General features: G+C 42.3%; 1 protein-coding gene across 7 annotated transcripts in view; it reads left to right on the top strand.

Moving 5' to 3' along the window:
• Positions 1 to 391: 391 nt before the first annotated feature.
• gulp1b (GULP PTB domain containing engulfment adaptor 1b) overlaps positions 392 to 26828 on the top strand; it is a 55283-nt gene continuing 28846 nt past the window's right edge. For all 7 annotated transcript variants that reach the window (XM_042081182.1, XM_042081180.1, XM_042081179.1 and 4 more), the window contains exon 1: positions 392 to 602. In XM_042081182.1, coding sequence (XP_041937116.1) covers positions 548 to 602 — 55 coding nt within the window. In that variant the 5' untranslated portion in view covers positions 392 to 547. The remainder of the gene's footprint in view (positions 603 to 26828) is intronic.

The raw sequence follows: 26828 nt of genomic DNA, 5'->3' as shown, positions 1-26828 counted from the left end.
CTATTAATAGATTACAAAGGGAGAAGCATTTGAAATACACAACAAGTCTAAGGTAAAATAATTTTATAACTACTATAACTAACTATATTATAATAACAATTTTGTCATTGTTTCATATTTGTTTTCCGCCCTGTTTTTGTTGATTGTACAGCACTTTGGTAATCTGTTATTGTCATGTGCGTAATGTGTTTTACAAATTAACTGACACTGACATTGACACATAGTGTGATTAGCCACTCTTCTATGTTAAACTGAATTGAATGAGATTGTGTTTGAGTCGGGAGTCGGGACAATACCAGACGCTGCATCACGTTGACCGCTGGGTGGCTAAAAACGCATTTTAACGGCTTGGGGAATGAAGCCAGCGTCCTATCTTGCCTCGCTGTTTACTTCCCCTCAGGACGGATGATCAGTCTGTCCCTTTAACGGGACTATCGGCTGCGGATTCCAGTAGAAAAGCGACGTTTTAAATGCCTGCCTTGACGTCACTAAACTTTTTAAGCAGCTCCAGCGAGCGGAATGTGAGGAGACTGTAGTGCGGGTCCCGATGGTAACGGAGGCGAGCGGCTCAACGCGCCACAGCCAGAAAATCTCCACTCTCAGTGAGTTTGTACTCTGCGCTTTTATACCTCTTGCCTGAACTCGGACAAAACCTCTGAAAGCAGAATGGAATGTTTATCTATAGTAGGCAGAGTTTTGACAAGAAATACATCCATAAACACAAAGTTCTTGTCATAGTAGTCTGTCTGGTGCGCTTTGAGCAGCGAATAAATTACGTTGTAACGATTAGATATTTAGATATCGTCTTGTTCCATTTATTACACGCGTAATTCACAATACCCTCATAATTCAGAAATATCAGAAATATATGCATCAGCATGTTTATTGGTCATTTCGAACCGGGACGTAATGAATGGATTTTGTAGAATGAGGATATTGGTGTTTGTTTCCCTTTCTGATTATAGTAAAATTAGGTTTTTCAAGTCAAGTCGTAGTGGTAACATGCTTTGATATGGATATTTCGACTGTTTTGATTCATTTAGTAAAATAATTAAAGTATAGACATTTCGCGAAGATGTAAAAATGGGTTGAAATGGCACGTGCAGATTGAACGGTGTCAGGACCGAGGGGCACAAAGTGCGAGCGGTTTCAGGGCTGCATTTGGAAGCACCTTGGAAGATGTTATTAATGTCGGTAAAGAAGATAGGTGTGTTTTTGTCTGTCTTCTATAAGATCACTCATCCACAATTGTCCACATTGTCCTGCAGACCCGTGTAAGCCAAAGGCTATCACTCAAAATATCATTATGGGTAAGATAAATAAGGTAGCCTAGTATATTTTTGACACATGTACCCAATCCATCTTATATCCTGGTATTTTTTCATCAAGCTTTCGGTTGCTTTTTTGCAGTGTCTGCCAAAAATGTATAACTTAAATCTTCGGGTTGAATGACATTGCTGACTGGACAGCCATCTTCTTGAAAGTGCCCTTGGCTATTAGAATTAGATTTCTCAGCCCACCAAGCGTACTTGGCACTCGCCATTAAAGTTGGCAGGGCCAGCTCTGTACGTCAGAACTGACCTCCGTGATATCCACCTGTATGGATGACTTATTTGTGTAAAACTCTTAAACAGGGTCAACAGAATCCTTCAGCATTCAAGTCAGAGGTGCGCTGCAGAGTCTTTGATTCTATGCCAGCACGCATGGCAGGATAGATTGGGGATTGTAATTATGTCTAGAATATAATTTGTTTCGTAGAATGATTTATCTCAATGCATAGACGAAATGACTGTCCCAGTGATCCAGCTATTCTCATCTATTGAATGGAAACAGATCCATGTAGCTTGCAGGCTATAAATATGTATGAATGGCTTGCACAGCGAACATGCATAATTGCATTGGCATATATGTAATCAGTGAAGCATTGTTGCTCTCTCTCTCTCTCTTTCTCTCTCTCTCATAAGAATGAGCTCTACACTGGATGCATGGGCAAACTCCATTAAGTGCTATACATCAAACAAAAAGGCTAACCCCATGATCACATCTTAGCATAATAATTAGTCCTTCTTAGTCCCTTATAGTTTATTCTTAGCAAAACACAAAGCACCAAAGATTTATCTCAAGACTCCTATCCCCAATCCTTGTCTTATTCATGTAGGCCCATAAGCACTGTCATGTGAGGCGGCCATATGTTCCTAGTCATTGTTTTTTGAAACCTTTCCCACTCTGTACTTCAAATAGCCAAGGCCACAGTCAAAAGGCTTGAACCAAAGATCCTTGATTACCAGCTCTGCTTAACCCTCTCTGCTTGAACCCTGTGGATCTGATTGGATAATAGAATTGGCAGGCCAAGCAGTCTTCCATCGCCCAGGCTGAAAGCGGAGCTACTGGCTTGTGAAGGGGGGTAGAGATGAAGTCTGTCTCTGTGCGTGAGGAACACATTAGGGTGCCTCGTTTTCATTTATTTATTTCCAGTGCGTACTGTATCGAACATCCCCCGAGGAGGCCTAATCGAGACCAGAGTGGCCATTTATTATCATTATCACAATTAGACTGAAGCAATCAATATAAGTTGAATCAAGGAGAAAGGATCATATGGAAAGGATCATATCTCTCTTTTTTGTTTTTCATTTGATTCAGTTTTTCATTTTATTTTATTATTAATTTAATGTCAGATGTAATGGCTTAAGTGGCCAGCAGGAGGGGGGAAATGGAGAATAATTGTATAGTCTCTGGGACCACTATATTTCTATGTTGTTTTTTAAGATGAAAGCTTGCATTAGTATTTTCGACAAAGCATTAGGTAGAACTTAAGAGCCTTATTTATAGTTGTTTCCCACTGTGATTTTTTCCTCTCAGCAAAGCCGCATCTAACGTGACACACTACTTTCCAGCTCTCCATTTTCTAAAGTCAGATTCACTGGGGGGGGGGAGGGGTGAGAACTGTTCAGAGGGCAGATGCTGATAGGCGAAGTGCAACTTTTCTTTTTCACTTCAGTGCACTGCAGACATTTTCCCATTCATGCGGATGAAAAGGAAAGTTTGTTTAACTTGCTCTGAGAGCCAGTTCAGATCGTTCCATTTGTGTGAATGTTTTTCGAGGGTGTTTTGGAGTCACCCTCTTGGCATCGACCAGACATGTCTGGACCGAAGCTTGTTGTGTTGATTTAGTACAATTTTTTGCCAGCAACTACATCAAAAAGCATTCATATGTAGTTGTGAGTAGATCGAAGGTGACAAGACTTGGACTATGACCTGCGACTCTGAAGTCTCAGTGCCGCCGTTGACCCGCTGGCCTTTATCTCCACAAACACTATGTGATGAAAACGATGTAAGACATTTTCATAACAGAGGAATGAGTCCAGGAAATGGCAACTCCGCCGCAACGCTTCCAAGTCTTCTCTCTCTTAGATTGGACTTGATTCTGTCCTAAATTGAAAACGACGGCACTGTATGGAGCAGCTTGAATAACGCTCCTGAGGCAGACAGCGTATCGGTTTGATTTGAGCCATGCATAGATATTGACTGCTAGCAGTTTAAGCTGACAGCACAGAATTCTCAAGCAAGCAACAGTTGCGGAGCTGTTCTACTCACAACTCAGTCGCCAGTGATTTATCTGCGTCTGCGCCCCAAGTCTACTCCATTCCACAGGTCGGCCTTGCCCTGGATTTAAACCTGGTATTGATCAAGTATTTACACATGAGAAATATGGGGTACTTTTTCATTTTTATACTCTCATTTGCAGCCTTAAATTATTAAAATGTTCTGTGATTATTCAAGGAGTGCTCATTTGAGTTGCTTAGTAATGCAAGGCGGGCGATTCAACAAGAAATGACATTGCAGGCCTGTATTTGAGAAGCCCCTGTAGAGAGGCCAGCGTTCTCCACAGCAGGGCTCAAACTTCACGTTTAAACACTTTAAACTGAGGTGCACTGCGCAGATAATTGGTGGTGCTGTATTTTTGCCAGTTTCAGTCTCATTCTCCTGAAACTGGGACAGGCGTGTCATGGAGAATTTAGCCGCTCCTGTGACACCACATCCTTTCAAAGCTCAAAACTCCCCCTGAAATTTAAATCAACAATTACCCCCCTTACTAGGCGCAATCCGCCAGAGTCTTTTTGCATGCTGAAATACTTCGTTGATGGAAATACAAATACTTGACCGACTCTGTGACTCATTCACAGACTCCCTGTATCACAGCAGAGTTCTTTTATTTAAGATATTTAATATAGGTATATGTTTTATTTTGTTTAAATATTTTTTTCTTTAAACTTATTTTAATATCTTACCCCAGAGATTACTGTTTGGCATGGAACACCTGGTGGGAGCACAGAGGAGTCTTTCTCTTCTTTTCCTTTCTCTCTCTCTCTCTCTCTCTTTTGTTCATGTGTAAATGTTTGTGTAAGAATGTGTGTGTTTGTGTGTGTGTGTGTGTGTGTGTGTGTGTGTGTGTGTGTGTGTGTGTGTGTGTGTGTATGCATGGGTTCCAACAACTACCCTGCATCAAGAGTTCCCTTCTGATTATTGCACTGGAGAAAGTGATTACTGCACTGCGTTGCCTTGATGAGGGGGTATCAGCCTCCTCCACAATCAGCCAGCATGAATAAGTTCATTTGGATTTATGAGCATGGGAGAATGATGGAACAGAAACGGGGTGGTCGTCAGCGTTTATTCTATTCTACTGGCATCGAAGATGGACAAGCATAAATCTTTTGAGGAAAGAAACAGCTGGTGCATGTTTGCTTCAAAGGAAACCAGACAAAGCAGCTCTCAGACCGCCCTGTCTGTATCAGTTAGCCTGTTAAATGCAAATTCATAGCTTTTTAATGTGTACATGTGCAGACGGTGTGGGAACATGGCTGCAGGTTTATTGATTCAGCAGCATGCTGTGTCTGTTAAAAGTTAGATCTTTATCAGGAAAAGCACCACCCCACACACCAACACTCTTAAAAATAGCGCGTCACTGTGCCAAGTTTCTCGTTTTTTGGCCCGTATCGGCCAAACACGTCACAATAGGAGGGAGGGAGGCTCCTCTTCCTCTGCTCCCGGCTCCTTGTAAATGAGGTCATTGTGCCTGAATTAGACGAGCTCTTAGGCCTCGCGTCTTCCTTTTGAAGTCACCACTGCCGCCGCCTCCTCCGTTGTAGGGGCTGCGCTCTTGTTTGGCTGTGGCGTAGCCGCATGATAAATGCGTTCGGCAGGCTTTGAAAGGCTCGCACTCTTGCCTCCATCAGCGTCAGATCTTTGAGATAAAATAAGGGGGTTGTCCCTTACCCGCTGGCGGAGATTGGCCCACAAGATGGATGGTGAGAGCCTCTCAGCGCTCACGCGGCCATTTGGGCTCCAGGTGGGGAATGGCGGAGGAAATAAGTTAGAGAGATGAAGGGGGGGGGGGGGGGTCCTGCCATACTTTATGTATCACCATAGAAAGAATATGTCAGGCCCTCAAACAGATGTGAGGGCTGCTTTGAGGGCGTAGTGGAAACGCATATATTTTAGTTTCCCCATCACATCTACAGTACTATGTGTTGCATTAACAAGCCAGAATCATCTCTCAACCCGGGAACTCCACAACAACTCAAAGTCATAAACAGTAATCTGTACAGCCCTTTAGAGCAGATGCCTCTTATTGTTCCCCTTAACTAGCACAGGGGAGAGGATTATGTACAAGCCAAGTCCAAATCACAAAGGTGTTTATCCAACAATTACACGCGTGCAGACAAGGTGCACCAGAGTATCTAGAATAAGGAAGTCGGAGATGCTCAATCCCACATTAACAGCATCTCAGAAAGATCATTTAAGAAGCAATCAAAAATTAACAGACATTCTAAACCAATGTTAATCATTTTACCAGCCCTTTCCACTGTTGTTGCCCAAATGGATTTACCTACACATCTTACCAAACACTGCCGTATGAGAGTACAGCCTGACCCCCTTAGTCCATGAGCCACAGGGGGTCATCACTACCACTTGGGGGGGCAAATTCTCACTGTATTTTTCTGAAAGCTACATATCTCTGTAGTATAAAATGGTATGATAGCAAGTTGGATCTTGTAGCTTTGTGGCTGTACAGGCCTTCAAAGTTGACCTCTGATTTGAAAAAAAAGGAAATTCTCATTATGTGATTTTGCTCTTCATTTTGGTTGATAAAATTCGAGATTTATGTGCAAAAAAAAGCTAATTTGAGTTTTCAGAGCAACATGTTATGGCAATACCTGAATGCAGACCTTATTGATCATTACTATTCTACCTTCCTTACTTTCAGTTGCGAGTTGAAATTAATGTTAAATGATGACATACATAGGTCTGCAGTACAAATGTTTTTTTTAAATTGTAGCTGAAACGAGTACAAAGGATCTTTAATCTATTCATTGAATTCATCGTCAGAACAGGAGCACAGAGGATGCCATCTCTATGGCACTTCACTCTGCCCTGTCCCACCTTGACAATAGCAACACCTATGTGAGAATGCTGTTCATTGACTTCAGCTCAGCGTTCAACACCATCATCTCCTCCAAACTGATCACCAAACTCAGTGAACTGGGCATCAATACCTCCCTCTGTCTGGATTCTGAACTACTTGTATTGCATTCATTGTGTCTACACATCTATTGAGATAAATAAGTTTGTTTTTTCTTTTATCACATACACATATATTGGTAGATGTTTTTTCTTTACCTTGACATGTTTCGACGTATACTTCCATCTTCATCAGAAGGTCACACGGTGGAGTAGTGTGACGCGTTTTTATCAGCTGATGTTGTTACGGAGGTGTGATCCACCTGTCAGTTTTTTGACAGGTGGACGACACCTCCTGCTGTCAGTCAGCCGCCCCCCAGGACGGCACTCCAGGTATGGGAGAGCATATATCTCTGTTCATCGTCTTTGGGCCCCGCTGTCTTATTTCAATCGCCTCCTTTATCCAGCGGTGGTATCGGTTGTTCTCCTGCTTAATGACTCTGGCATGCAGGAGGTGTCCTACAGGGAGGAGGTCCAGCACCTAACATCGTGGTGCACTGATAACAACCTGGCTCTCAACACCAAGAAGACCAAAGAGCTCATTGTGGACTTCAGGAAGTCTAATACTAGCACACACACCCTATTCTCATCAATAGGACTGAGGTGGAGCATGTCACCAGCTTCAAGTTTCTGGATGTCCACATCTCTGAGGACCCCTCTTGGACCCTCAACACCTCTACCCTGATCAAAAAGGCTCACCAGTGTCTCTTCTTTCTGAGGTCCATCTGTCTCCTCAGATCCTGGTGAACGTTTACCGCTGCACCATCAAGAGCATCCTCACCAACTGTGTCACAGTTTGGTATGGCAACTGCTCTGCCCACGACCGGAAAGCACTGCAGAGGGTGGTGAAAACTGCCCAACACATCACCAGTTCCTCACTCCCCTCCATCGAGGGCATCCAGGGCAAGCGATGCTTGCGTAAGACGCGCATCATCAAAGACTGTTCTCACCCCAACTACAGACTGTTTACCCCACTCCCCTCCGGGAGGCATTACAGGTCTCTCCGCATCCGAACCAGCAGGTTCAGAGGAAGCTTCTTTCCTGCGGCTGTCACCCTACTGAACTCTAGCTCTGCATCCCGGTGACATCCAACAAACTAATGGCTTCTACATACCTGACGCACCCGACCGGTAGCGCGACAATGTGACGTCAAAATGACGTAGATCTCTCTGGCGCGCCAGGGTTTTGGCCGAGAGCGCGAGGTAGCGCACCACTCATTTTTTTTCAGACGAGCGCGACAAGGCGGAAACAGGAAGATGGACTAGTTCGAGGGCAAGCGAGTTGCAGTGTTTTGTTACAGTCGTGAATTTTTAATAGTTTGCTGGATAAGTTAACAAAGTTACCAGTGAGAGTTGCAACACATGGAATTAAGAGGAAAGAATAGAAACGATTTCTTTTCAAACAAAGGATATCTATTAAGGCCTGAACAAAATCTCTTTCCACTTCAGGAAATTACACAAACTCAGCCAGCTGCTAGCTAGCTAGCCAGCTAACTAAACTGTTTAAATTATTAAAATTTCCCTCGGGATGACTAAAGTACCTATCTATATATCCATCTATCTACCTGTGCACACACCTTGGAAACTACATGATAATGATGATGGTAGTTGTGAATAGTAGCAACCAAAGTCTGAAGTACCATCACAGAGGCTAGCTACTGGTGTGTCTTACTGCAGCTTCTTCTGCTGTGTAAGTAGTTAATGTTAGTCTTTTCACAACAGCGACACCTCTGTTCAGGAGAATATTGCAACTAGTGTTGCGACCACCACGCGCGAGTATAAATGGTTACGGCGCTTCTGTGACGTCACATTGTCGCGCTACTGGTCGGGTGCGTCGAGTATGTGGGACGTTTAAGCCCCCATCACCCACGCCCTCCCCTGATGCCTCCTTGCCTGTGCCTGTTGAGGCATCCACGACCATGACAGCCTTGGAACAACAAGGGACAACAAGGAGGCGGACATCCCCTAGCCCCCCCCCCCACAACTGCACTACCCTATCCCACCCATCTATCCCATCCATCTATTTATTTACAAATGTACATACTCTAATTACACTTATACTGTACATAGCCATATTCTACTGCTTTTCATCCTGCACATACACTTATTATGACCGCCGCGCAGCGAAGCGTTTTTTTTTTTCTTTTCTTTTTCGCATGCCCAAATTTCCGTCAAGGATTCCGGGACACTGAAAGACCGGGGTACACGAAACTTGTTGGGCATGTAACCCCACATGGATAGCATGGAACCATCGTTTTTCGTTTTGATCTGTAGCCCCCTTGCTGGACTGGACCCCCCGAAAGGAGGGTAGGGCAGACACAGTTTTCTGTGAATATCTCGAGAACCGTAGGGTTTTGGAGGACCATTTTTTTTGTATGTTGATCTCAAGGGGCCATGTCAACCCATTCCATAACCACTCATTTCATGTATAGCGCCACCTAGTTAAACACAAAAAAGTAAAAATGAGGTGTTGTAATCGAAGGTCCCTGTGACCTAACATAGTCAAAACTGCACAAAATTGGAAGTGTAGGATCATTATGACACCCTCTGTATGCACGCCAAGTTTTGTGGAATTCCATTCATGGAGGGCCACACAATAAATTAATTTATGTTACTATACACCAACTGGCCTGTAGGTGGCCGGAGACAGTTTTCTGTAAATATCTCGAGAACCGTAGGGCCTAGGAGGTCCACCTTTTTTTATGTATGTTGGTCTTAAGGGGGCATGTCAACCCATCCCATTACCACTTATTTAATGTATAGCGCCACCTAGTTAAAAATTAAAAAGCAAACAATTAGGTGTTTTCATCACAATATCTCTGGTTGACAAGGTCAAAACTGCACGAAATTAAAAGTGTAGGATCATTATGACACCCTCTGAATGCATGTCAAGTTTTGTGTACTTTCGTTAATGGGGGGCCTTACAATAAAATAATTTATGTGTACATTTAGTGACGTACACCAACAAGGATTCCCGGGACACTGAAAGACCGGGGTACACAAAACTTGGTGGGCATGTAACCCCACATGGATAGCATGGAACCGTCGTTTTTCGTTTTGATCTGTAGCCCCCCCGCTGGACTGGACCCCCCGAAAGGAGGGTAGGGCAGACACAGTTCTCTGTGAATATCTTGAGAACTGTAGGGCCTAGGATGACCATTTTTTTCCATATGTTTGCCTCCAGGGGTCATGTTAACCCATTTTATGTGCACACATGTGCACAAACAGATACACACACACACACATACATTCACAGTAATCATACGTATGACACATACTCACACAGTAGACATATGTACGCTTGCATGCACAGGCACATACGCAGGAACACACACAAGCACGCGCACACACACACACACACACACACCCACACACATAACATAAACATGTACATGCACACATGCACACAATTCAAGAATTTCTCAGAATTATGAACAGGCAAGATGGAGGTTAGGTTGTATAAAATGAATTTTACATGTGAAATCTATGAACTAATCATGTTTTGGTACTTGTTGTCTAGCAGATACCAGTGAGAATTGAGTGTGGATAATGCAATTTAGAGAGACAGTTAGAATCATATAGGCCTTTCAGCGTGATTTATTTTTGTGGAAAAAATGTGCTGGACTGGGCGGCTGTCATATTTTGTACCGCTCTGCGGTACATCTAGTTCTTAATACTATTGTAATGTTACTGTTTCTGCACTACAATGGTACTGTTACCACACTGCACATAGTTGTACATACTGTACATATCTGTCTATATGGTTCATACTAAATATCCATTTATTCAGTTTTTCTGTAATATATTCTGTTAATACACTGCATATATCTATATTGTTCTTACTACTACTATAATGGTACTGCCACTACATTGCACATACCTGTACATGTTGTTCATACATTGTTCATATTACAGTACATAGCCATTATTTATTCTGCTCTTATAAGGTAACTGCTAATACACTGCACATATTTATATTTACCTTATGCAAAACAACTGTATACTACTGTCTACACTGCACTATATTTCTTGTCCTGTCTATGCACCACCTGCCTATGCTGTGTATATCACATTGCACTTTTCTGCTTTTTTGCACTTCTGGTTAGATGCAAACTGCATTTCGTTGTCTCTGTACTTGTTCTCTGCACAATGACAATAAAGTTAAATCTAATCTAATTCAGCCTGTTTTTTCTTTTTTGACTCATGCTCGTAAATGTCTTTAATTTTTGCTTTGTCAATGTATCATGGAATTTGTGCTTAGGTGTATCTGACTCCAGCCTCTATGTCATGATCTTTGCCTGTAGTATGAGACTGAATCAGATCATCCCTAACCTTTTGTGTTGCTTTGCCTGCTGTAGATATGCAAATTAACTCATGTTCCTCTGAAAATGGATTGATCCATTTTCAGTTTCTGTCTCATCAGATCTAACTGTTGTAAATGTATGTACTTGTAGATCAAGTCTTGGAAAATAGTTATTATTTCTTTTCAATGGAAATGATTTTAACATCAGATGAAAGACAATTTTCTGTATGATAATAATAATAATAATTGCACATAATGATACCAATGTGTAAAGTATGAATATTTTTCACCAACCAGTTCATCTACATCTCATTCCCACATTCTTACTAGTCAAAAGTACAACTGAAATGTATAATGTAGATCATTTGAGCACCTGTGATGCAATTACCATAATTTCCCAACTATTAGCTACAGCTTATACATCATTGATTTTGCAAAATTTCTTCAGCTATGAGGTTAATTTTTGTTTTGTTTTGTTTCTTTTAACTTGCATAAAACACTGTCCTGTGGCTTATACACAATACGGCTAATACACAGGAAATTACTGTATGTATTTCATGTGCCCTGGACATTATAAAATTATAATATTTATGTTAAGCTGGGTACATGTGGTGATGTGAACAATTTTCATATGGTAGGCCTATTCCTTGAATGTAAAGGTAATATGTGATTGGTAATCATGATCTTTTGATCTCTTGGAATATCTCTTATGGGTAGTTTCAATAAAATACTAATTTACTGAATTTTGGGGTGTTTCCGAATAGTACATTTACAAATAGTAAATAGCATAGCAATGCAGACCTATGTAATCATTTGTATTTCAAGTCTCTGCTGAGAGGTATGAAGGTATAAATACATTGATCAATGAGGTAGTGGGCATTTCAATTAGTGCTGCAACACGTTGTGTCTCTGAAAACGTAGATTTGCTCATTATTACACATAAATCTTGAATGTTATCAACCAAAATGAAGGGCAAAATCACATAATGATTAAAAATATGTATGCCAACATCAAACACCACATATGCATCAGTAATAATGAGGTTTGGATTATTTTCTGGGCTCTTATAAGTGGTTTAACAAAAAAAAGCCAATAAGCGGAATTTCCTTTTTTCAAATCAGAGGTCAACTTTGAAGGCCTGTACAGCCACAAAGCTACAAGATCCAACTTGCTATCATACCATCTTATACTCCAGAGATAAGTAGCTTTCAGAAAAATATAGTGAGAATTTGCCCCCCCAAGTGGTAGTGACACACCCCTTTTTGGGCCTGTGGCTCATGGACTTACCTGTACCCCTAACATTCTCTGCATATGTACATAGTGACATCACTAATGGTCTTCACATAAACACATAAAGATGATAGCCATAAAGAATAGCCTTGTATTTTGTACAGTATAATCTTCCAGCTCCAGAGAAGGTTTAATCTCAGTTTCCACGGTATCACTAGAGTTGGTCTTTTAGGTCATGTTCCGATGGGCTCTGTGCTATTACAATCTGTCCTCCTGCACCCCCCTCCCACATTCTACCCCCCCCACCACCCCCCAGGAAGTGGCTACTCCCTCTGCAGAACCCAACCCACCCCCCCACCCCCACCCACCCACCCAATCATAAGCGTGTCGTTACACAATTTCCTTCCCTCCAGCAAACAGGAAGCTGGACCCAAAGATGGAGCCTGTTCAAAATGGGATTCTCTCTCTCTCTCACTCCCCCTCTCTCTCTCCCTCTTTCTCTCTCTCTCTCTCTCTCTGAGGTTTGGAATACTTTCTTTAATATCCTATTTCGCTCAACCCTCCCAAATGAGATATTTCATCAGCATACTGATATGGACCAAATGACACGTATGACGCATAAACACACAACGCCTTTTTCACCCTCATTGGCGGACATTGTTGTATTGTTTATATGATGGCTGAAAGGAAGCTGTGGTGATGTGAAGAAAATTAACATTCATGTAGTGTAGCATATTCTATCACGGTCTCTCCTATTATGCACCATATAGCTTACAGTATGTGTCAACACAACTATTGTGAGCCCTGAGGAAACAAGGCAATGCATATGTCAGACATATGACTGAAATAAGCCAATGTAACTGCCATTGCATTGTGATAATACACTGTTTCCATGAAGCACAACCGTAAGCTTAAATATGATCAACAGATGACCTATGACCGCAGGGGAAAACTAGCATGCACACAGAGACGCTCACAAACCTGCATAGCCTGACGACTTATGACACACATACACACACACACACACACACACACACGCACACACACACACAGGTCTGCGGGAAAATATGACTGCTCTGCATGACTCAAGCCATAATAAACCTTGCCTCGTCTCGGCAAAGAGTAAGTCCTTGCTATTGTCACCCAAGGGGGCTTAGTTTAAGCTGATTAAGCTTTGCTCCTTTCGACTACCACAACATACAATGAGAAAAGCACTATCACAATGTGAAGTAATGGAATTATAGCCACAAGTTATTTTGATGTGTACGTGTCTCTCAGACCCATCAGTGTGGGTTAACCATCTGTGGGTTAGTCACAACTGTTCATTGACAGCATCTGCACTCCACATAGTGGTTAAGCTTAAGTGAAATCTGTTGAAAACAACTCAACTGTGAAAGTCAAACTCCAAAGATATGTTTGTTTATGAGACTGTGTGTGTGTGTGTGTGTGTGGGGGGGGGGGGGGGGATGTTTGTTGTTTTTGTGCATTTTGAGTGTTGAAAATGTGGACGTTGTTCTATATTTGTGTTTGTGTGTATGCATGTGTGTGTGTGTGTGTGTGTGTGTGTGTGTGTGTGTGTGTGTGTGTGTGTGTGTGTGTGTGTTCATTGTGCTTGTGTGTGTGCGTATGTGCATGTGCTTTATCTGAGTAATACTGCAGAAGTTATTTACCCAAGCAGACGTGGCTAGTACAACTCCCCAGCATTTGTGCAATTTACGCCGTAATTGGGTGTTTCAATTTCTCTCCGTTTGAGATGTGCCTTCATTCTCCCATTTTTCCTCCATTTTAAGCCGCCAAGATTGCAAGAGAGTATACAAGCCGTCTGCTTGAGCATTCATGTAAGAAATTACAATGCGGACGGCCAATTTTGCTATTCTTCTCTAAATGTTTCCGTCTTTTCAGAGAGTTGACTGAATTGCTCGCTTTTTTGTTTAGTGCAATCAATATTCTTCTCCTGGGGCCTGATCATATTATGCTGCAAAAAATGTAAGGCTGTTGGTGCTATGAAAATGTGCTATGAAATAGTATGATACAGGAGACAAAAGGGCTTACAAATGCTATATTGCTATAGCAATGCTATAGAGTAAGATGAGGTCCAGAGATAGAGAATCGCAGACACAGTTCATCCATCACGCTACGAGCCATTAGGAAAATAAATGCTCGACCTTGCGTTGGCATTATGTTTGAGCACGGGGAAGGCTGTGCATTTTTCACCTGCAGAATAACTTATTTATTTTTTTGGTGTCTGTTGCAGACATCATTGTGCAGCAGAGGGGTTGTGGTATTGATGTGCAATCTATTGCAGACACTGCCTAGTAATACTGAATGAGATGAGGAAGGCAATGTTAGTCTATTAGGGTGTGATTGGGATCACACAACACGGCCCTTTCATCTGCACAAACAGAGCTGGTAATTTGCCATTAATTATCCCATCACACATGTCTACTTGATGGATTATAGAGACAAACGCAGAATTAATTGCGCACATTTTGATTCATGGGATTCACACAGCTTTGTGTCCTTTTGAGAAGCTCACTGAGAGCCACCAGGTCCCACACTGATGTTTGTACATGTTTACGTACACATGCAAGTGCACTACATTCAGTATGGGCTTGTTTGTTTGTATGTATGCATATACATTACTGTAACTTGTTTGACTTTGTATCCTCAAGGGGTGTGTGTGTGCGGTGTGTGTGTGTGTGTGTGTGTGTGTGTGTGTGTGTGTGTGTGTGTGTGTGTGTGTGTGCATGTGTTCGTACCTGGGCAAAGCTTAAGACTTATCTACCCTCAGCAGCTTAACCCTGCAGGGCAGAGCCAGCGAGGGCTATTCCCAGGCTATCACCATCCAGCCACTAAGCCTCCTCTGCCCGAGCCATCCCGGTCGCAACACCGAGGAGTCAGAATGCACAAGTCAGCACCTGGATGTGAGCAGAGAGCTGAGTTGTGGGTTGTGTGTGGTGTGGCAGAGGAGGATGAAGGGGTGACCCTACAGGCACACTGTGTTTGTGAAAAGAAAAAGAAGAAATGGGGTGGGGAGGGGGGGGGGTCCTTTTATGTTTATGTTTATTTCTGTTTACAGTTTGCTCTGTGGAATTCGCTCTGTGTTATCCCCACAGACAGCTGCCAAACATAAACTGATAGAAAGACAGAGCGAGAGAGAGAGGAAGAGAGAGAGGCAGGGAGGGAGAGGCAGTGTGACTGAGTGAGTGAGAGAGAGGGAGTACAGTATGAGAAGGGAAAGAGAAGAGAGGGAGGGAGGAAGAGTGTGATAGAGAGAGAAAGAGGGAGAGGGAGGGAAGAAGCAAGAGAAAAGAAGAGAGGGAGAGAGAAAGAAGGAGGGAAAGTGTGTGTGTGAGAGAGAGAGAGCAATAGAACAGGGATAGATAGGAAGAGAGGAACGCTGGTGACTTACTTAATTCAGCGCCTCAGACAGGGCTATCTTTGGAACGGCAGCCTCAATGGCTTGACTCAGTGTTCACTCCAACAGAAGGATTGTGCAGTGGTGTTTGAAAACTGCTTTGAAAGCCGGCCTGATTTGTGGGCACACTTTTGTTTTCCTGCAGAGCTTCTGAGCATACTCAGATTTTTCCTTTATTTTTTTTTTATCTAGCTATGGTGGGCTTGACATCAATATCACAGTTCCTCTGTTCAAGCATGTGTGCTCCAGTAACAAGTAACAAGGCACATTGATTTATGGAAAATAGAAAGCTTGTGCCAACCTAACACACCTAATGGACAGTGGAGAAAATGACTGTGTGTTCTCTCATTAGGAACCCCAAATGAGAATCACACACGCAAACGACATTATGAAGGCACTGGTGGTGATGTATTGAAAATCTAACTGGAACGCCACACAAAACACCCCAGTTGATGCTACAGAGAAAACACACAAAAAAAAACCCAAGATGGATCGCCGTAATTTCTTTTCCATTATACTCCAAAGGGGAGAGCCTATTTGGCTAACATTGCCTCGTTACATAAAAAGAAAAGAAAACACATCTTTGAAAGTGTATGGCATGTCCTTTGCCTTGTTTTGTGCCTTGTTCAGGGTGATGTGAAAAGAGCCAGCCCTGTCCCACATTGGGCAACATGACTCAGTATGAAATATGTATGCAGATGTATGCTCTCTGCGGAATAACAGGCATGCTTTGGGGGGAGGGGTCTGTGGAGTCTGGCGGCCGTGTGGCCCAGGTCTGGCCCACACTGGCTGAGGCTTATGGGCCATATCCTCAAAGACGATTTAAATGTTAATCGTGTTTTGAGTTTCTCTGATCTTCCCACTATGATGCTCCACGTTTTCTTTTAGAAATGTAAAAAGGTGGCTCACCTTGCACCTGTGAGAGATTGCCATGAAGAAAGTAAATGTCAGCAACAGCTGCAACAGCAGCAGCAGCATCGTGAGCTGTTTGGGAAAGGTTCTACATGTGCTAAAATAATTGTCCGCTGCAGCAAGGACACTTTTAATCAACACACACACACACACACTTACTGTGTATGTAAAGCCAATTATGGATGACGGAATTCTACCCAACCTCCTTTCTCTTCTGAGACAAACAAGGAACCATGTAGCACACATGTAGAGAGCATACAAGAAGTCATCTGCATTATTCAGATCACACCATGAGCCCCTCCATTCACCCCTTTGGCAAGAAAGTGATTCCTTATCTGCAACAGACCTAATTTCAATTGTTCAGGGTGACTGGCTAGAACTCAAGGAGGTGAATAGTGCAGTGCGTTCGGCCACGTGGAAGACGATCCTGATGTGCTCTGACCAAGTGCATAGACGGAATACATGGGGCCAGTGTTCCCTTGCCTTTGATGTTCTAGACAGTCTGGGGCATTATAGAGCCATGTTTATTTATCCTGCAGTAATGGAGGAAAATGAATAAATGAATTAGCCCACTTTTTTCCCGGTGGCAATTGCATTTGGGACTCCTAGGGGGGAGCATGTGGTGTCGTTTCCTTGTGCTCTCTCCAGACACTCTTTTACTTGGGTGATTCTGGCTGAATGAGTTGTTAGTGGCCACCAAAATAGTTTATTGTGGGGTTGGGATAAAGTCTATCCTGACTAATAGTGCCATTTAGAAGGCAGAATGAGCCTATTGCCATCGTGGTAACGATGGATAGAGTGGAAAAAAAATAATAAACATAAAAGAAAAGACATCTCACGATGGATTATACTATCAACACTATTAGCCTTGGGGGAAGATATTGACAAGAAGATATCACTGCACTCACATACTCTCTCTCAGTCAGAGAGAGTATAGACACACACACACATACACACACACACACACACACATACTGTACACACACACACACACACACACACACACACACATACACAGGTGTGTATTACAAACACTTGTTTATGAAGACAGTGTGGCAATGCATGTAAAAAGCTTTATATGCTCTGTTTGGCAAGCTGCCCCGAGTAGAGGAGCAGCAGTGTGTTATATAAGCCTGGCCAGTCCTACACCCACTGAGCTGTCCTGGCCAGTCCTACACCCACTGAGCTGTCCTGGCCAGTCCTACACCCACTGAGCTGTCCTGCCTGTCACTCCAACTGTCTCTCTCTCTCTCCTCACCCCCTCTCTCTTACTCCTTTCTTTCTCTCTGTTTATTGACACTTCACTCTACATCTCTCTCTATCTATCTACCTGTCTTCCAGGCCCGGATCAAGGCTGCTCAGATGGGGGGGGGGGGGGGGGGGGGCAAATAGAAATTTGGGGTGGGCACAATGAATACACCACCCCTCCCCCCACCCCCCTCAGTTTCACCTACAAATGCCTTACTTTTCACCTTAAAACCCGTATCTAATAGCAAACATGACATATTACATAGAACTGTTAATCATAGACCTGATTTTAATATTTACAGATATCTAGGCTATATTTAACATCTATTTTCTATGTGGCCTGTTATGAAATCATGTATTGAACAATTAAAGCACAGTTCAGCTTTAAGAAACTCAAATAGTCTACATGCATGCTTAGCATTTTGTCATCATTAAGGCTACTTTGACAAACTCTTAGTCAGCTGATTTTAATATTTACAGATATCTAGGCGATATTTGTAACATTTATTTTGTATTTGGCCTGTTATGAAATCATGTATTGGACAATTTAAACACACTGTGAAACCTGAAGCCCAAAGTTGGAGACATGCATTTAGACATTGCTGCAAATGTAAAACCGGATTACTCTGGAATGGCTAACTGTACAGGGGAATGCTTTACACCGTTTTATTCGGTAAGGTCTGCTGTTTCTTCTAATATATAGTTTGTCATGTGTTCGGGAAAAAATCGTGAAGTATTCCACCAAGATGAATGGGTAGGGAGATGGGCGCAGAATGTAACATGATAAATTACTTTTCTCGCGAACCGTTTACTACAACTTGCGGCCAACATCGTTTAAAAGCTGAGAAAAAGCACCTTCGTGTGATGTGATACATGTAATATCTTTGTGAAGAGTAGGCTATCTGAGTATAGGCTATTTCAGCAAAGAATGGGTAAGTTTGGACGCACTTTCTTTCTTGCCGTGCGCTGTCACATTCTCCACTGCGTAAAAGACATACAGGCTTTGTAGGCTAAATTAATTTGCGTTGTGAATGCTAAGCTTAATCAGGCCATAGCCTAAATAAAAATCGCTAGTCAGATGCAAAGCAGGATATAGAAAGAAATGGGCACCAAGGCCACAGTGGCCTGTGAACCTCCGATTTTCAAAGGGACATCACGGCCAACGCAAGGGGCAACGACGTGGCCGCCGTAAAATGTCCACCCTGCTTATAACACAGTTAAGGAATGACCAATGTTAACAAACTAACTGTCTAGATCACCCTAGAAAGCTAACATGCACATTAGCTAAAAACAAACCTTATTCAAACGAGAATAATACAAAAAAGGTCTTTATTTAAACCAGCAACAAGAATCTATATTACATCTAGTAGCCTATAACCTTTATGGAAATATAGCTAAGCCCTCTCTACTGAAGTATGAAACATGCAGTGATGCAGTGTGGAATGGTAGGGGAACGCGTTGCTGCTGCTCCGGTAGCTTATTTATACTATCCAACCAGCAAATCAGCACCCTCGAAATTCAGACGGGACGAATTAGAAAAGTGTGATTGGCAGATTCAATAGCTGTCAATTAAAATTGACCAATTAGGTGGGGCAGAATAAATATTTGGAGGGGCATTGCCCCTCCCAGCCCTATTCTAGATCCGGCCATGCTGTCTTCTCTCCTTTTCTCTCGCTCTCTATCTGTCTAGCTATCTATCTTTATTTCTTTCACACATACTCTGTGTATGCACTGTTTCTCTCCCTCTCTCTCTCTTCTAATTGTCTCTATTTCTCCCTCGCTCTGTGTCTACATCGCTTTATTTATTGCTCTCTCTCCCTTTATTTATCTATTTCGTTCCCACTCTCCCTCTCTCTTGCCACCTTCTCTCTCTCTCTCTCTCTCTCTCTCTCTCTCTCTCTCTCTCTCTCTCTCTCCATGAGCATATGGATTCCCCTCCATATCTCTTTCTTCCAGAGCTGATATTCTTTAATGGCTGTGTGTGTGTGTGTATGCATGTGTGTGTGGGTGTGTGTGTGTGTGTGTGTGTTTGTGTAAACCTCTAAAAGTCTAAGCCCCATACAGCCTTGTGTTATGTCCAGCATACGTGCTGCATTCTTCTGTGGGTTTCTGTGAGTCACATCGCACAGAAGCCCCACTTTTATAAACCCTTATAAGGTTCAAAAGGGATTAACTCAGCGTGGAGAGTTCTATCACTGACACAAATGACTGTTCCCACAGCAATGTTTTTTTCTTCAAAGACTATATTCCTTATGTGATTGAGAAATAAAAGGTTTTCTTTGCAGCTCAAAAAGGCTGATATAAGCTGGCGTCAAATGCGGTATGAAGTGAATTGATGTGAAGGTTCTCAAGATTTATTCTCAGTAATATTATGTGTTAATCTCACCTGATCCTGTGTGACTTTGTGTGTGCTTCAGCTTACAGTAAAGTGCAGTGTTAACATTGGTTGAAAGAGTGTTGATATTTGTGCTCTCCAAAAAGAAAAAAAAAGAAAAACAAGGGCAGTGAACACACCCCATCCACAATTGAAGGAATGCGAGGAGAACTCTGCTGAATTCATCAGCAGCATCACCCTATGAGGTCATCAAGATTCAAAAAAGCGTTGCATTTGGCCAAACATGCAGAAGTAGACGCTGAAAAATATCCATGCCTATTCTCCTCAGCTTTGTTAATTTGATGCCAGAGGGTAGGTCGAAGGTCCATACAGAGCACCCATAATGTCCCTCTACAAAAGACAAAGCAGGATCTTTGGAAGAATGAACAGATTTTATTCTGGGGACTGTAAATAGAAGGTGGAGAAGGCGCACAAGTCCCTCTCCTCATGTTTGTTTGTTTGTTTGTTTGAGCTCATGCGCTGAGCTTTCACACTTATTTGTTTGTTCGTTTATTTGTTTGTGCCTGTGTCTAAACATTCTTGCTTGCCCCACATCGCTGCTGTTCCTCTCAGCATTCATATTTGGTATTTTTTATTCCCCTCTCTCTCTCTCTCGCTCTCTCTCCAGGTGGATGTTTTAGCAGCAAAAAAAATGTTTCAGGTTTAGTATGCATCTGTGTCACAATCTCGTACAGGAGCAGGGGGGAGAGAAGCATGCCTGGTGAGGGTTATCCTAGCGCAGACACTGAGAATAAAAAATGAGAGCCTGTTTTTTCGACTTTTCTAAAAACATGTTGGTGAGGTGATACAGATTGTAACCTTGGATCTGCTCTTGTTTTAAAAAGGATATCTATATTTTTCTTCCGAGTTAACAGAAGTAGAGGGAATATGATATTTGTTTGGATTGGATTGTCCTTGGACTGCTGAAGTGGGGAGTCACTTTTTGCATACTCTATTTTTCCACCTCAGGAGGGAAACACTCTTTAGAAATCAATTCTTGACAGTAAAATATGGGCACATTATAAGTGACTTGGACAAGGCAGTGCATTTCGGCAAAGTAAAAGTCCTTATCATGCAGAAACAGCCATGAAGATTAGAGGCAAATTATTATACGGGATTTAAGCCTGAAACGACGACTTGGAATCACTCTCCAAGATTTATGAACCTGTTTCATTATTCGAAAGTGCTTTGTCTTGTCGAAGCCACGAGCCACTCCACAAAGCAAAGCAGTGTCCGAGAGAGAGAGAAATAGAGAGAGAGATAGGGCTGGGTTGGCACAAGACTTCACACGTGTTCACAAACGGTGCCCTCGTATGCATCTTGTGTGCTTTGTAAGCAGCACCACTGGTTTATTCATCTTCGGAAACGCCTTCGTTAGCTTAATGCGGGACTGGTCAATTGAGGCAGCAGGGAGCAGGAAGTGGAAATGACAATTTTTGGGCTTTGGGAAATATACATAGGGATGTGGTTTTTATTCTGCTCAGCCTGTCCATAAAGCAGGGCGAGAAACTGTATGTTACATAGAACACGTCATTAATGAATAGTGAAAAAAAAAACATTGACTTTATTTTTATTTAATTTAATTACTTAATTGATCATTGACTTTAGTTGTGATTGATTGACAGAAACAAGACCATTTTGGTGTTGACACCAGGGTAGGAATTTCACGGCGGCCACGACAGCCATGGCCGTCGTAGCCCCTTGCGTTGGCCGTGAGGCCCCTTTGAAAATCAGAGGTTTACAGGCCACGGTGGCCTTGGTGCCCCCTTCTTTCAATATTCTGCTTTGCGTCCTACTAATAGCGATTTTTATTTAGCCTGTGGCCTGTCAAAATAATCTTAGCATTCACAGCGCAAATTAATTTAGTCATTTACGCAGTGGAGAAAGTGGCAGCGCAAGAAAGAAAGTGCGTCCAAATTCACCCATTCTCGGTTGAACTACTCGCGAAGTAGCCTATTCATCACACAGCTGAGCTTTTTCTCAGCTTTTAAATGATGTTAGCCGATAATTGCTGTGTTGAACGGTTCGCGAGAAAAGTAAATAATATAATTCAATTTAATCATACATTCTACTGAAGGTTTTGCGTCCCATGATCTCCATACCCATTCATCTCGGTGTAATACTTTACGAACCCTTCTTTTAACACATGACAACCCATATATCAGAATAAACAGGAGACCTACCGAACACAAAGGTGTAAAGCAGTCCCCTGTACAGTTAGCCGTTCCAGAGTAATCCAGTTTTGAATTTGCAGTAAAGTTCGACATACATGGATGTCTCCAAATTTGGGCTTTAAGTTTTACAATGTGTTTAAATTGTTCCACATGATTTCATAACGGGCCAAATACAAAATAAATGTTACAAATATCGCCTATATATTGGTAAATCAGATGACAGCTGACTAAGAGTTTGTAAAAGTAGCCTTAATGATCACAAAATGCTAAGCATGCATCTAGGCTATTTGAGTTTCTTAAAGCTGAGCTGTGCTTAAATTGTTCAATACATGATTTCATAACAGGCCAAATATAAAATAAATGTTATATATAGCCTAGATATCTGATGATTTACAGTTCTATGTAATATGTCATGTTTTCATTTCATGTTTTTGTAATGTTTCATACAGTGATGCAGGTCTACTGCAGTGAATAGGCTAAATACAACTTTGATAATTTTTATAGCCTACTACTAATAGTTAACTTTGGCCTTGGTGCCCTGAAATGTGGCCTTTGTGCCCCCCACCAAATATGCCCAACTGAAGGCCAAGTGGCCTTGCCCCCAGAATGGTGAAATTCCAAGCCTGGTTGACACATAGGCCCAGTCCTCTTCTGTGGCTGTCGGCTGTCTTCATATGGATTTACATGTGCTTGTGGTATAGTTTACATCTAACATGCTATGACATGAGCAAGATATAAGTAGACAGTAATAGTAGTTGTAGCAAACTCACCTGTTCTACTTACTGGTCTACTTTATCTTGAGTAAAGGCTCAAAGGGGTGTTACATAATGATAGGCCTACTCCTTTGAAGATAAATACATTTAATTAATTATTAAAACAACGCACTGATAACGGCAACAGATGTTGATATGTTTGTTTGTTTTTGATGTTAATGTTTGATTTTTGTTAAAAAGCATCCGGTTGAGATTACCTAAGGAAACAGATCTGAAGATACGGCATGTTCTTTTTAAGCCTGTTTTCCACCCCCCAAAGCTCAATCCCCAGGCTCACGTGGAGGCTGGCTTCATTATTGGCATACTTACATATTCAAGGTTGAGTTCTGCTAGCTGATCCCATCAACGCCTTCCTTAACTAGGCATGTAATGAGATTTCATGCCCTATAAAGCACGTCTAACAGCAAGCCTCCCTTCTGCGAAAACCCCCCAATTTTTATATTGCTCTTGGCAATGAGAACACATACTGTACGTCCATTTTGGAGAAGGCAGAGAGGGAAGGGGGTGTTGATGATGGGGTGGAGGTGGGGTTGTGGGTGGAGGGGTGTAAATTATAATAACTGATGTGTACAAATAAGCTATCAGTGCTTTGGCCTGGTGTGCGAAGGATCCCAGAGGTCAACGTGCTCGCTGTGGCCCTCAGGGGCCAAAAGCAAGTAATGACTTCCTTCACGCTAGCTACTCTTTGCCACTCTCTCTTTCCTCCTCTCTCTCTCTCCTTCTCTCTCTTTCTCTCTCTCTGAGTTAATTAAGTGTTTTTCTTTTACACGGATATCAGTGTGAGAGCTGTACCAGATGGCACTGCGCTCTGGGATGGACAAGGCTCAGCTCTGGCCCAGATGCGTATTCTAATCCAACAGGCTTTGGCTCATTTTCTCGAGTACCTCATGCGTGCCGTTTGGTGCAGTGTGGTCTGGTGCGGTGCGTGCATCCTTGGTATGATGCTTTCGATCAGGTCAAGTGAGCATCGCTGTCTGGATCAGAGACATTTCCCCAGTGTCGGAGAGGGTGGAAGAGAAAGTGAGAGAGTCAGGGTCTGTTGGTTTTTTCACTGTTTTAGAGCTGCACACCACTTGTGTTTCGTTTCGTTTAGTTTCGTTTCGTTTGGTGAGACCGAGCAGATTTGATGTTTTCTCCTTCTTGACACCTGTTTGATTTTGACTAGTGCTCTTGCAGAGAAGAGACTGATGCTGTTTTTCTCTTTTCTTTTGGTCTGTCAATCTTCTGCCTCCCCTTCCTTGTCTGTCAAGGACAGCATCTACACTTTCATCTACTCATACTCTACTCATACTCTACTCTCTCTCTCTCTCTCTCTCTCTCTCTCTCTCTCTCTCTCTCACTCACTCTCTCCTCTTCCTTCTTCCTTCTATATGATTAGGATCCACTCACACTACGTTTGTTTCATGGCTTTCTGCAGGCAGTTTGATGTAGTACCTCAGTAGCCTATTGCACACAGGCACTAGAGTGACACAGAATGAGATAAAACATTAATGAATTCAGATCAAATGTATATCATTGCTAATAATGTTTAGATGAACCATTAGAATCTATCACCACATAGCAGACTGACTCCAGGGATATTTAGTGCTTATAAATACGTTACAGAGAGATATCCAGTGAGATGTATTGAGAATTCAGAAGCAACGCCATTTCATACAAACACTTTATGACAAATAGAGTATGCCAGAGGAAATGGGCTGGATTGGTGAAGCCCTTATTATATGCAGAGCAACAAACACACTTATATTCTCAGTCAGCTACATGCTTCTTCTTCTACACTGCCGTATTCAGCTGTAGTGCTGGTGTCTTTTTCAGTCTAAATTAAGTGGTTGTGAATTAAAGGGAAATCATACGGCCGTGTGATTGCTTGGGGACCTCGGTATATTGAGTGGCTTTTAACTGTCGACGTGCTCAGGAACGTTAGGGCTGCTGAATGAAATTAATTAAGCTTCAGTGTTTACGGACAGTCACTTGCATGAAACCAAGCATTGATTTCCATTTATTTATTTATTTATTTATTCATTCCATTTCCACAGCTCTTCCACACAGTTCGCTGAACCATGCATGCCATTTTTCAAGAGTGACGAACAGCCCGAGTACTCTGCCAGTACTTGCCGTGCTTCTCGCTGACCTCCTGCCTGACTTATTTTACCAAATATATAGCTGACCTGCCACACCTGTCAAGTTTTTAATAAGCTATCCATCACCAGTTCATACATAACTCTAATCTGCCCTATGGCATTTTTTTCTTTTTTCAAAAACGATGGAGCGGGTTAGGTTGTGCATCTGTCAGGACTTTAGTAACTCTTGTCATTGTGTGCGGCATGGGCTTTGATGGAAACGCAGCGGTTGGCCCTAAATACAGAGTCCGGCTTTAAGGCCTGTTGCAGTCTCACTGAGCTTATCCCCTGCTTCAGCTGTGACTTTCTCAAGCAAAGATGCACTGTGTAAAATCCATGTGCGCTTATACATGCATTCAACTTTTTTTCCATTTTGTTTTTCAGACCTTTTTCACCATCCATTTTCATACCTGTGTTAAACTTTTTTTTCTTTTTTTGTGTTTTTCTATTTTGAAAATCACTGTGAGAAATGCCCTTTAAAGAAGGTGCTACTACAATCTCCGAGGCTCGGTTGTCATGGAGGCTGACTCCATCTTGCAGTCTCTGCCAGTGCATCCTGACATGACTCAAGCAGACGTGACAGTCTGGGTCACAGCAGGAAGTTAAAGGCAAGGGGAGATCTCTGAAGAGGTTGACAAGAACATTCTTTTTTTCCCCACAGTTCGTTATGTTACAGTTCGAATGTCTTTTGAAAAGTTCCACCTCTAGCTGGGAGGGAGGGAGTGAAAGGCTTGCTCATTGCTCAGATTCAATTCCCATGGAATCAGAGTAGCCTAAGATTAATCTATTTTTTTTAACGGAACGTTAAAGTATTCCGATGTATGTGTCTACTACTGGAATTATGGAATGGAACGACTCAGCAATAAAAATACTAAATGAACTTAGGGGGAGATAAGCGTGAAAAATGGTGCTTTTGTCGATTGCGTTAAAACTGTCCACTCACTTACAGACAGCGCACTCCATATTGTGCTCCTTTGGGCATGACGGTGTATTACTTGGCTCTCGTAATCCACAGGGAAGGTAAAAGCCAACACTTTGCTGCAATTTAAATTCCAGCCAGAGCTGTGATTGGATCTGTTTCCTGTAATGAAAGATGATTTAAATTAGATTGACTCTTGTGCTAGTATTCTATCTCTCTCTATCTATCTCTCTCGCTCTCTCTCTCTCCCTCTCATTCTCTCGTGTGTGTGTGTGTGTGTGTGTGTGTGTGTGTGTGTCCAAAAGAGTCTTTAAAGTTTAAATGGCCTCAACAAGACTGTTTTAAAGTTAGTTCAATTAGGTTTTTCTTTCACATTTGAAATGCAATTAAACATCCATTACAGTTCATTGGCCACATTTGTCACGAGTTGGCTTCATGTCCATATACATAAAACAGCTCGGTCCAGGCTAAGCATACCTTCTCTGGTGACAGGAATATTTGGCACTCCTAAGTTATAGGGGAAGTGGAATATTGCCTGCTACAGTAGGACACCAGTTAATGTGTGAGTGGATAAGTGGATTTTAATGGGCTTTAATGGAGTCGAAGTGCTCTGGGCTGTAAATAGCAGCTATTTTCCTAAATTGAAGACATTGATTTCCTTTGAAAAATGGATAGCCATAGTCTTTTTTTCTGTTGTTGGCTCGTAACTATAGGATAAATGCGTTGAGTGATTAGCCATCATCAGTCTGTCTCTAACAGCAGTACTGAGATTTTGGAAATGCCAGGCGGCTGGTCTTCCTCTAAGTGTATATATTGGACAGGAAGGGGACACACGTAAA

The sequence above is a fragment of the Alosa sapidissima genome, chromosome 23 (genome assembly GCF_018492685.1).
Source record: "Alosa sapidissima isolate fAloSap1 chromosome 23, fAloSap1.pri, whole genome shotgun sequence".
NCBI classification, from domain to species: Eukaryota; Metazoa; Chordata; class Actinopteri; order Clupeiformes; family Clupeidae; genus Alosa; species Alosa sapidissima.
Note: the sequence above shows the minus strand (reverse complement) of the source record. Positions and strands in the feature narration are given on the sequence as shown.